Here is a 12,870-nt window from a genome sequence, read left to right on the forward strand (position 1 = left end):
GCCCTTTTCGGGTTTGGTTGCTGTGACACCAGCGTTGTCGTCTAAACAACCAGTTGTATGCCTGCTTGTATAATATGTCTAGTTTTGAGTGTACAGTTGATATACATAGACTAAGGTTTGTGGAGAACATTTTGCACAAAATCATGCGAGAACAAGCTTACTTGCTGCTAGGAATATCAGAGTGCGCAAGCAATATTTCGTGTACGGTCTGTTGGTCAGTTGTTCTGTATTAAAAGTAAGGAAACCCGTAAGAATCAATGAAGCATAAGTTGATTGGATAAATATGTAATGTTTAAAATAATAAAGATCGTGTCAATATCATGCAATAAAATGTTTTCTGTGACATTTGGAATATTTCACGAGTGTCTGACTGAATGCATCAATTGTTACTTTAGAATAATAGATGTCTGTGGACATTATGCCACTATATTCTATTCAACAGAGGGGGTATGTTTTGTTTGAAGAGAAAATGTGAAAAATTAGATCAGTAAAACTAACCCAGAATTACTATTTTTGATGTCTTACATGTTATCTCATTAAAAGAGTCACGTTCTAATTGTCATCGTATGTGACAGAGTCATTTCTTGTAATATCAACCTATGGAAAAATCAATGCCAGTGCCTTACCTGTTGTAATAGTTTGATATTCCTCAGCACGACTGATTTCTTATCAAGTGTGCAACAATCGGGCATACAACTTTAAGATTAGGGTCGTATTTGGCATTTATATTACAAGCAAGTAGATCTAAAGTAAGGTTGCGCTCGGGAGGAAAAACTTAGAGAGTCTTCTGATGTAACCTTATTTCTATACATTGTTTCAAGTTTGGAGCTTATTTTTTTGTAACTCATATATGTCACAGTCAGATGAAAACAATTGCCATGTGCTTTGCGCAAGTCTTAGACTTAAAGGTCCGCTTATATACAAGCTAGCCATTTTGCAAAGATGTTGCACAAACGCTCTTTTCTATGAGCTTATGTATTGTTACAACGACGTGTATCTTATCATCAATGTTTTAAAACAGCAACTTGCAACCAAATAATGTAGTAAATATCTTCTGACAGAAATCAAATGACTAGCAGAAACGACCCTTTTACGAAAGTACTACTTGTCTTCAAGGACATAACACGCAAAAGCAGTATAATAAAACTTATTTATTGTCCAACTTAAACCTGACCTTCGCGACAATTTCTATGTATGTTGACTTTCAAAATGACAGTAACTGATGCAACATCTGATAAAAAAAACTATATTTGGTAGCAGCTATGAATAATATGCAGCCAACATACACTAAACAAATTAGATAACATTCGTATCTAATAACATTCGTTTCATACAGAAAATTCTGCTGGAAAGCACAGCAATTTGGTTCCAAGCACTTGATGGGCATGAGTGAGTATATAAGTTTAAGATAATATTTTGTACGATTAACTATCCAGCGTATTTGAATTTTTATTAACTACTGCAGTACAGAACTTACGTGCAAGATTAATTGAATAAAATAACATTTAGACAAAATCACTCACGTTTATCCGAGAGTGAGTTAAATTAATATCAACTACATTCAAAGTCTCCTCTGAAAACAGCGTGCTAAGATGTGAAAATGAAAATATAATTTGATTCGATTCAATACAGTTTTGTTGCTATGTCTGTAATTCTCAGAGCTTATAAATAATATCTTCAACAGCAAGGTTATAGTAAAAAAAGAGTCTTCAGGTTTTAATATGTACGTCAAAAGCAGGGGAGGACGCCCCCATCCCCACCCACAGTTTTGAGATAAGGGTCCTGTGTATGGTTTTGACTAAAAACCTGATTTTTCACAGAAACAAAAAAAATCACTACATACAGAAAAAAAACCAGTTTGTGAGAACATTTAGATGTACTGATACGGATTTATGTCATATGTATTGTCAATAACGTGCTAAAAGTTTTCTTTCTTTTTTGTTTCATTTTTAGGGAAATTCTGGATTGGTTTACCTGCAGTTTGGCTCCCCTCCCTAACCACTGTACTTCAAATAATTCACAGTCATCTGGATTGCATCTTCGCTGCACTCACGTGAAAAATGTTTACGTAACTCTGATTCTGCATGTTTCTGTTGAACGTATTTCAGCGTGTAGATAAATATATTTTTGGGTAAGATAAAAGCATTGAATAACAATAAGAAACATACAATAATAATAACATACATATATAATTTAGCAACGTTTGACATGCCATACAGTACCGTATGCGGTTTATATCAAAAATAAACCATTAAAACGACTTAAAATAACGCTGTCACTAAACAAACAAATGTGCTCACGACGTACAATTTCAAGAAACCTGAACAAACTGAGTTTATGCAACTCGAATTTATAAAGAACACAGATACATGACTAATCATGCTTTTACTTTTCATAGCCAACAGTTAGTCCTAATGATGGAACATTACGACACGTCGTGTTAATTTTATCATATACGGAAGTCTATGCCTGTGCTGATTGAGTAAAGTAATGAAAATCGACTGTATTCTTCTATGTAATTTACAATGGATATGCATCACGTAGGCGCAAGCGCATTTAATCCGTGAATTCATTGCATTCCAGAGGGTTATACAAGTCAACTATATGTTTTTAGGATATATATAAATAATTTATCATTATATATCTGTTATTGTTATGTGAAGATAACTTTCGTACATTTAAAAAACATGTAGTGTGAAGTTTTTAATGGACTATTTTTCAATCATGTGCGGCACGACCACGTTATAACAATTATGTACCACGTACACTACATGTACCAGTAAAAGTGAAAACTATCTAATACTTTGATCAATTTTGTAGCAGCTTAGTCTTTTTTTATTATGTTATTGTTAAACCAGCTCGATCATTATTAAAAATAAATTCAGCTGTTATCGAAATAGATTTATGAGTTTCAAACAAGTTCATCTTTCTCACTGTAACAAAGTCGATTTTTTTTTAAAATGGCACGGCCATATTCAAAGAAGACCGGCGCTTTTAACCCGTAATGCGGACACACAGATTCTGCTTTTGCGACAGTGTAGATCATGATCCCCTCACATTGTGGCTGATCGATTTGCACGTTACCCATGCAAATCAGTATCTTTTTGATAAGCAACTCCTTTCACAGTTATGTACTGTCAATCGAAGATGACAGGTCCATTAAGAATTTAGCAGGTAAGGTTAAAGAATCTCATTGCCGTAATATTTAGTAGGTAAGATAGGACGTCCTGTACCTCACGCTGCGCATGACACATCTACGTGTATTAGCAGTACGTAGAATGAGATCCTCCTGCTATATCTACACGTGACCCCACAAATGTCAAAATCATTTCCTATTTAATTCAAGGTTTGTTTGTAAACCCCTAGGGGAATACTTTTGTGAGATCAACACTGCCGAAACGCATATAGCTCCAGGAAAACCAACATGTGGCTTTGCGACCGCATGATACGACCAGCCTGCGCATCGCGCAGCTGTCAGCCAATGCTGTTCCTTTCATGACTATTATTATTGAGAGACCATTAGCGAACAGATGGATCCTGACCAACTGCTAGCGGATGCCAGGCTGGTCTGATCCGCGGTCGCACACCCACTAGTTGGTTTTCCTGCAGGCTCATATCTAGCTGCTAAAGCAAATTGGCTTAAGGTAATTGACAAAATACTTAAAAATATATGTACAGTTATAAGGAAATTTGATAATGCAATGATAAATGGGAATACATAAATACGATAACCTTACACTTCAGACAATAAGATAAGCTATATTGGACAATTGTTTAATTGCAACTGCAGTAACATACTTGTAAGTATTTAAAAGTGAACAAGGAGGAACATGAGCTACAAATACAAGCTGTCATAGTATAAAATTTTATCATAAAAATTACATGATTCTTTCTAATACAATTCCTACTTCACAAAAAGGGTCGCGCGAATAATTCTTTGTATTTACAATTGTAGATACCTTTGATATGATTTCAGTGGTTTTTACAATATCTTCTTTCGACATATGAGTAATATCAATATCTGTAGATGGTAATGATAAATATGTATAATGTCCGTAACAATTTTCCATGCTATCTGTGTAGAAATAAGTAAGTTAATAAAGTCAAAGGATCAAAAATACATGACAATCTATACTAAAAGTTGTCGTATATAAATACAAAAACGCATGGCTTATCACATATTTGAGTGTGAAATAAAGGCATTACAATTTTTGAATTACTAAAGGGTGTAACATTTTAAAGGCGACGTGTTTCAAACGTATAGAACACATAGAAGTGATTGTCTATTAAGTACTGGAGTAAGAATTTCGATGTCAGAAGAAGCTAAAATTTGATAAAAGAATATTATGGTGCTTTCACCTTGAAATTCATGCATAATAGCCTCGTGACTAAATGACCCAAAAAAACTCGACAGATCCTTACATTTTATAATTTTTCAGCTCGTTTAAATCATATTCCATACATGTGAAGATACCTATTAACTCAATCTAATTTGATCACACTGTAACGCTATGTGACCTTACCTCAAGGTTTACCTTGCCTTAAGTGCATCTTCACAAATATATTCGACAATTGCCCGATCAAACATAAGCATGAAATAAATCGAACGCCTAACAAGAAGCTTTTAACTGTTATTTGTAATAACCTATCCTAAGGTACATATGATATTCACGTTTGACACGTGCCATTTGTAATTTCAAACTTGTCTACATTTGACTCTGATGTTAGTAGTATCCCAAACACTGTTTTATAATCTTGAATCTGAATTTATACACTTGACCACCGAAGTTACAATATTTGGACTTTCGTCTCATTTTCAAGCACAATTTTGGACTGGTTTAAGTGACTTCAAGCAAGATCGGTGGTGGTTGGTATGCGAGCGAACGTCCTCTCTCATCTACTGTTCCAACTGGGCACCAAAGAGATCCACATTCAGGATTGAATGACTGTGCAGTTATACAACAGATGGAACATGAACATGAACTTGTCATTTGATGGTTCGTGTATATTTGTGAAAAATGATGAGTAAGTTTACCATACAGAAGATGACGACCTACACGAGAACTGATTTTTTGCTATTATTATGCAGTAATTGACACAGTATAATATAAATTGTGCATATCACATGAACAATTGTGCAATACCAACTCGTGTGAGCAAATGATAAAATCACAGCCAATATAAAAGGCTCAGGTAATACGAAACACTGGTCATACGGATGTTGAGCATATTTTACTGGTAAATTTGGAAGGCTGCCATCGAGCTTGAATATAAAATTATCATACACCGTAACTTCATATGACTTTATTATTTTTATCTTCTGCAATTGAATATAACTAATAAGACACAAATGGAGCATCAGAGATATTGAGAACATAATGAAATTATTTAATTACGAATACTAAAAATTGTACAGAATAAGTAAATTATATATATTTGTTAATCGATCAGACTATTCTACATTATTTGAATACAAATTACTAATTAAATCATTTCATTAATATCTGCACTTAAAACCGAAGTATGCGTAACGCAATTTTCGGAAACGTAGAATAAGACTGATTCGGCGTACGGAATTGAAACCTTTCAACATTAATCGCAACTGCGAGTAAATTTATACATTGGCATTTGCCATATTTGCTAAGTCAAATATGTAGCTCTATTTATGACACGGGAAGGAAAGACAACAAATAAGCTGGACTGAACATGTCACCCCTGAAGAGCCAAACGATTAATCAAAAGGAACAAGTTACTAAAAACTGTTCACGGTCAGGGGTAATAAATTGTACAATTCCACTTAAAATGTGGAAGTTACCTCAATGTTACCCTGCTTCTACACAAGCATTTGGCATGTGACAACATGTACTACAGTTAGTTATTAATAATAATCGGTGCCATCCTTTAACCACTCCAACTGAAAATCTCATGTGAGCAATCGCTATCTATGATGTTGTTGTACTTTATTTTGGCATACAGACACTGAATAGGATAATAACATAATGGCGAATTAAAACAAATAGTTCTCGGTATTTGATTTGTAGAGATATTTCCCTTACTTTCTTTGCATTTGTTTTTGTTGAAATCACACGACAGATCTATGCTTGACATGTAGGTAGCATTTTCATAATGCAATACTAACGTGACAGAATTTGTCATGGAAACTTAGATCATACACCACCACTACAATTTGGGGTCTCATTTTTAGCTGATTTTACAGTTTGCGTGATTGCCGGTAATATTTTATTTGCATCAAAAATGGCCCCTACTTTTCTTTAGATTTTTATTCAGCACTGACAATATTCTGCAAGAAAATGTAAGTGACAGACATTTAAAATGGGTCCTGATGTATGCTGCAGCCATTGGAAATATGCCAGTTTTATATAGAATAAACAAGAACAGCTATTTAGTGTGTTGTAACCTTTAATAAGTCTGGATTATCATTTTTCTGTATATAGTCTTGAAGGGTGAAATGATATGAACTCGCATTGGCACAAAAACTACTGCAATTTCAAGTTAGTCCCTGTTCCCATCGTGTTAGCGCAAACATTATATGATAACCATCATGACATAAAGATCAGATCAAAGTAAAAAAAACTACTATATAAAATATCAACCGATACTAAAAATCATCTCCAATGGAAGACCTTAGTTAAATAAAGATCTGCATTTTACCTTCCCGTTTATCTGTAAACAGTACAATATCAACCGTCCTACCACGTTGATACAGAGCCAACTTTTCCCGTTTCCCGATAGTTGTCTGCTTTAATTTGCTTTATTGTACTACTCTAAAAAGTCTTACACTATTTTTAAAGTGAGCGACTGTCCTGTCGGATGGGTAAATCATGGATCTTCATGTTACCACTTTAGTCATGACACCGAACCCATGCTTTTGGCCAGTGTAAGTATTATTGCTGTTCCTTGCTTTTTATCAGTTTAGGCGTAAAGTAAAAAAGAAATATTTGTTCCCGATTACTCGACCAATGTAGTTACGTATCAACAAAGGTGCAGTTTAAGACTTTGCACCCAGCGGAACTTGAAGCTACATTCTGTTGATATTACATGATTTACAATAATCGAAGCATCATTATAATATAAAGCACTTATGTAGTGCTCATATCTTATGTTATTAGTGTACATTGCTACATTTTAAGTTATACATAGCCAAATTATAACACTTACATTTATATAAAGGGAGGTAAATCCAATGAACGCTTTGTTTCTAACGATTTGCATATATCATGTGAAGGTTTTAATCAACTTTATTATCTATTTTGATTTAAATCAGACAATGTATCATATGTAGCACATTTCCCACGACTGCAAATAAATCTACCAGCGTTCCACGTAAAGATTTGCAGTCTGACATTGTTATGAATTCTTGTATGCTTTAGACATCATGTGATCACATGGGAGGTGCTCTTGCGGAGATAGAGTCTGCCGCTGAAAATGACTACCTCTCCGCAGAATTAAAGCGGCTGAAAGGTGAGATAAGACCAAGAGAAAGAAAAAGTATGCATTTATACGTTACTGAACATCCAGCGTAGAAATTAAGACCATACAACTTGAAAAAGTTAGAGTCTTTATGATAAAAACCTCATTACTTTATGTCTTACCGTTGTTAGGGGTTATCATTTATGTGTATGTAGGGTCAGGAAACCCCTAACACCCTCCTCCGCCTCTGACAACTGTTAGCCAATGTTTTTAGCATTATAAATCACACTGAGCAATGCTCATTAAATGATGTGTGTGTTTTTTTTTCAATTTCATCATGTTTGAAAAATACACTTTTTTTTACCATAAATGCTCTTTAGATGAGCATCTGAGAAGCTGGCAGTAGGAAACAATAGTTGATTTAGCCTACCTATGAATTCCTAGTATTGTGGGGTCTGTAACAATTTTGTCAAATGACATCAATCCTGACAACTGACAATATGTTGTATGGAACACTTCCCTGTGAATTGATCCCTGCTTTATACTGCACATATTGTAGTTGAGTACCAAAATTGGACTTTTATTATAATTGGAAGCGGTTTAAATAGTTGTAAGCGTAATTATTTTGTTACCTGGTGGTTTAAGACACGCACGATATAAAGCGGAGGTCCAGCATAAAAAAATGTTCCCAGTGTCTATTTCATATTTGCGCATCTTTACTTTTAGAGCGATATCAATCATGGTTAAAAGTGTATCTTAAATACATGCTGAAATTGTAACAAAACCCGTTGTATGATCTTCAACTATGCACAGTATGTGATTTAATGCTAAAAAATGTTCAGTTGACAGGGTAGAAGAAGGAGGCTGGTGGATGAAGGTGTCGGTGTCCTTTACGATCACACACATAAAATGGTAAAATGGTTGTGCTGTCAAGATTAAATGCAAATCGCCACAACAGCTTAACTAATTGTTAATGAGTAATTTGATTAAACATTGTGAAATCGTTTAACATCGCACATCGTTATAGTTTACTTTACCAAAGGTGCGCTTGAAATAAATAACAATTTCAAACTTAAAGATATTTTGTAGCACAGTTTAATCATTTAGTGATAAAAGACTGTCTTACCAATATCAGAATAATTATATCATAGGATATATGTCGGCAGTCTATTTATATTAATTTAAGTCTTAGGATCCAATTCTTAGGATCTGGTTACAGCAATGTTTACTTAAAACATTGAGATTACGCAGCACCTAAATATCTAAATCAAAATAATTATGAATTTGTTGAATTTATTACAACGTAACCGATAAATTTAGGTAGCGCTTGGATTGGACTGAACGATATTCAGGAAGAAACTGTTTGGCGTTGGTATGGGAGTAATAGACCTTTAACGTCAACAGGATTCAAGAACTGGTATTCTGGAGAGCCCAATAATGTGAAAGGGGATGAAAACTGTGTCGTTATTTCCTACGGTAACGGGCAGTGGTACGACTGGCCTTGTCATAGTTTCTTTCACTACATATGTGAAAAGTCGAATGGGTTTGTATATTGAAATGTATTCTATGGAATCATACTGATAAGAAATTAAACAAAAGTTTTGTTTTTTTTCTGATTAGCCTTTGAAAAGTTAAAACATAAATACTGGATGGCATTCTTCTTCAATATATTTCGGATAAATTCAATTAAATGAAAAGTATCAGTGTGACTTTGGGGAAATTTGTTAACGAGAAAATACAAGATAAAACAAATCAAAATGGGAAAACAAGATGTTATGTAACTGTTAAATTGATTTTGTTTTCTAAATATGTAAACTGTTTAGAATGTATATTACAACAACATTGAATTAAAATTTTGGGCGGTTGGGCTTCTACACAATTCTGCAGACAGTGGCTTTGTCAACAACTGACAGAAATTTCGTTCCTTCTTTTAGGTCTTTTGTTTGTTTGTTCTGAGTTAATAACGCCGTATTTCAGTAGTATTTATTTATCACTTATGTAACGGCGGGCAGTTTACCTAATTCTGTTCCAGTTCAAACCTGTTCTCAGCAAGTATTTGCCAACTTCTTCACATGAATTCGAGATGGAGGACAAATGATTTAAGCAAAATGTTTTTCTTTTCTCATTTCTTCTTTGCAAACATACGCCCGCCCGGAAATCGAACTAAAGTCTCCGTGATATGTAGATTTGCACTCCCACTTTTAAGCTGAATGGGCAGGCTTGCTTTTATGCCTTGCAAATAAAGGTGTTTTTTTTCTCGATGTGGCTCGCTCCAGAGAATCAATATAGTAGGTATAGACAAAAGATCCAATGTAGAATTCTTTAAAATAAATTCCTTACATTTTTCAGAGAAAGCGAAATCGTTGGATAGCAAGAGAGCCGCACATTAATAAACCGCATTCAGAAGAAAATATTTTCAGACATATTAAATGAGTTATATTATGTTTAGCACCTCTCTTAAATGTTGGGTACAATAAACTGATACAAATTTAACGGTGTTTTCTAGTAACTCTTGTTCCAAATACGATCGATAAATCCAAAGCGTGAACGTAGTATGATTAAGCTTGGGGAAAGCCTTGAAGGACGTTTCCTTATGCTGGCTTGACATCTTCCCCAACAGGAATCTTTCAGCAGTTTTGTTTTTTCATACTGAAAATGATCATGTTTACTGGCGACAGAGAAGATACACGTACTCTTCAAATTAACAAATCGCCATTCTGACAGATATGTGTAATGACGGTGTTACTGTGTTGTAACTAAAATTGTAGAATATAGACTGATAAACTATTTCAAGTATTCTTTAATGTAATGGTTTAGAATTGATCTCAAACTAAATACCCCACATATTGAAACTTTCTCAAACTTGGTAATTTTAGCGAGCTTTATCGAGCTTCCAGTATGTATGCAGGTTTAAGCCATACCAACATCAATAATGTTTCGAGTGAAATCCATTCAAGCAGAAAGTTAGCAATTGTACAATAGTCTGACTACAAATCCATACATTGCAACATATTCAATATTGCGTTTGCCAGCCTTTAGAATTTTATAATTTCATTTGTATCGTAAAGAAAAATCAATATTAATCTCACGACCTTCTTTTTTGATGCATTAAAAATTACCTGTGGGTTTAGTCCTGAATTTCTTCTAAATTCATCAATAGCAAAGTACGAGTTAGGTCTCCAGTGCAGGAAACAGGCTTCTTTTGAGGTTCAATAATATCATATTTCTCTTATTTTTGGGGAAATAACTTTTATTAGAAAATCCCCAGTCACGTTTAGACACTTAACTTGGAAATTAAATGTTTAATTTTAATTTCATTAAGATCTTATTTTAAAAAAAAGTGCTTGTGGATCCATCAATTAATTTAGATAAGTGGAAAATTATCTCTCTCCTTTTAAAAAAAGTCCGATCTTTATTCCTGAAATCAGACCATAATTTAACAACCATATCATTTATATATGGTGTAAATATCGTTTGGCCCATTGGATACAAGTCACAACAATGTCGTCAATATCTGGCCAATGTAAGACTTTTATTTCAAAGAAATCACTCAAATTGTTCATAAACTGTAAAGGTTATTCAAATGGGTACACTTCGAGCTCGCCTTTGTCAGCCTTATTTTACTGTGACGCACACCGCACATTGACACAAGATACACAATAATCCATTTATCTTATACCTAAGTCACACATACGGCGCGGTAGCTACGTCTATTTACGGATAGAATCGTAGTAATCCGTATCTATCCGTACCTTAAATTAGTAATTCGTATCACTCCGTACCAATCCGTACGACTCTGGTACGGATTGATACGGATTGCTACGTTTCTATCCATGGCTAGACGTAGCTATCCGCGCCATACGTGTGACTGGAGTATTAGCTAATATAAATATACACACATCGTACTTAATAACCCAGTCACACTAACGGCGAGGATAGCTATGTCTAGCCACGGATAGAAACGTAGTAATCCGTAACGATCAGTATCTGAGCGTGTCTTAAAGTAGTAATTCGTATCAACCCGTAGCAATCTGTACGGCTCAGGTACGGATCGATACGTGTTACTACGTTTCTATCCGTCTAGCCACGGATAGAAACGTCGTAATCCGTCACGATCAGTACCTGAGCCGTATCTTAAAGCAGTAATTCGTATTAATCCGTAGCAATCCGTGCTGCTCAGGTACGGATCGATACGTATTATTACGTTTCTATCCGTGGCTAGACGTTGCTATCCGCGCCGTGTGACTGGGTTTTAAAATAGGCGAATTAATTAAACAAAACTTTACATCTGTTAAAAAGCAACGTGTAATCGACCTACATGCTGGTTTAGAAGATTGACGGATTAATATCCATCAGAGAAAGCCACGTTTCTAAACCTTCAGTCTCCCTACACCGCAAACCTTAGCAGCGTGCACATTATAATAAATTTCACCAGCACAAGGCATTTGACCCAGATAAAAAAAAATCTTTTTAAAAATGAAACTGTTTTATTTGATTTAACCCCTATTTTTACGTAAAACATATTCAATTGCATTTACAAACACATAAAAAATAAGTCTTAAAATTAAGACATTTTAAAGATGTATGAATTGAATGAGCATAGATATCATGTGATTAAACTATTTGATAAATACTACTGTAAACAAAAGATCAGGCATCAGATAAAATTAATAAAATATTACAATATTAAGATACAGAAAGATAGCTGTTTTGTTAGTAAGTAAATGTGAGCTATTGTGAGATGTCCATGTGTAATTGCCAACATCTGACTTTTTGAATTTGTGATAAAATTGTTCACATTCGAATGTTATAGAAAAGTTGCTTACGTATTATTTGACAGAATGCAGAAGCTTTCACAAAACCTCTGCACATACGTTACAATGTCAATACGTTTACGTATTCTGTACTCGTGTAAGGTGTATTTTATTAATCGTAGATTTCTTGTTGCATATGTCAATGCGTGTATGGAATTCTTAATACATTGATTAAAACCACGATCGAAATGTAATTTGATAAAAGGGCACCAACTTTGTCCAAGATATATTTTTATTCATACATCCAGTTTCAGTTAGTGCGGCGTCGCTGCATGCTAATTTAAAGCACACACGTTTTTCTTTGTCGGAGACGAATAATCTAGATATTCAACAGATTCGGTGTATAAAGTTAAAATATGATTCTAAATGTAGTATTTATACAAGCACACATGAAAATGTATTCTTTACAATATTTCTTCTTTTGGATTCAGATCAGGGGTAATTTTTGATAGAAACAGAAATTTGCGCGTATTTTCATGTTGTTTACAGAAAACGTTTATTGTTTCACAATTATATGTTAATAAACAGTACGCTTGTTGTTTGCGAATGTGTCCCTTGATTAGTCATATATTGAGTGTGCAAAGTTTCAAAGCTGTAGCTTTTATAGTCTCTGAAAAAAATGACC

At 34.3% G+C, this 12,870-nt stretch overlaps 1 protein-coding gene across 1 annotated transcript; it reads left to right on the forward strand.

The window, feature by feature from the left end:
* The first annotated feature begins 12 nt into the window (after window positions 1–12).
* On the forward strand, window positions 13–9,924 carry LOC123552478 (CD209 antigen-like protein 2). Its single transcript, XM_053525198.1, has 5 exons — window positions 13–2,131; window positions 6,813–6,898; window positions 7,392–7,482; window positions 8,752–8,974; window positions 9,781–9,924. Exons 2-5 carry the CDS (start codon window positions 6,884–6,886, stop codon window positions 9,800–9,802), a joined length of 351 nt encoding a protein of 116 aa, XP_053381173.1. The 5' UTR covers window positions 13–2,131; window positions 6,813–6,883; the 3' UTR covers window positions 9,803–9,924.
* Window positions 9,925–12,870: the final 2,946 nt, after the last annotated feature.

This window comes from Mercenaria mercenaria, chromosome 15, assembly GCF_021730395.1.
Source record: "Mercenaria mercenaria strain notata chromosome 15, MADL_Memer_1, whole genome shotgun sequence".
NCBI lineage: Eukaryota > Metazoa > Mollusca > Bivalvia > Venerida > Veneridae > Mercenaria > Mercenaria mercenaria.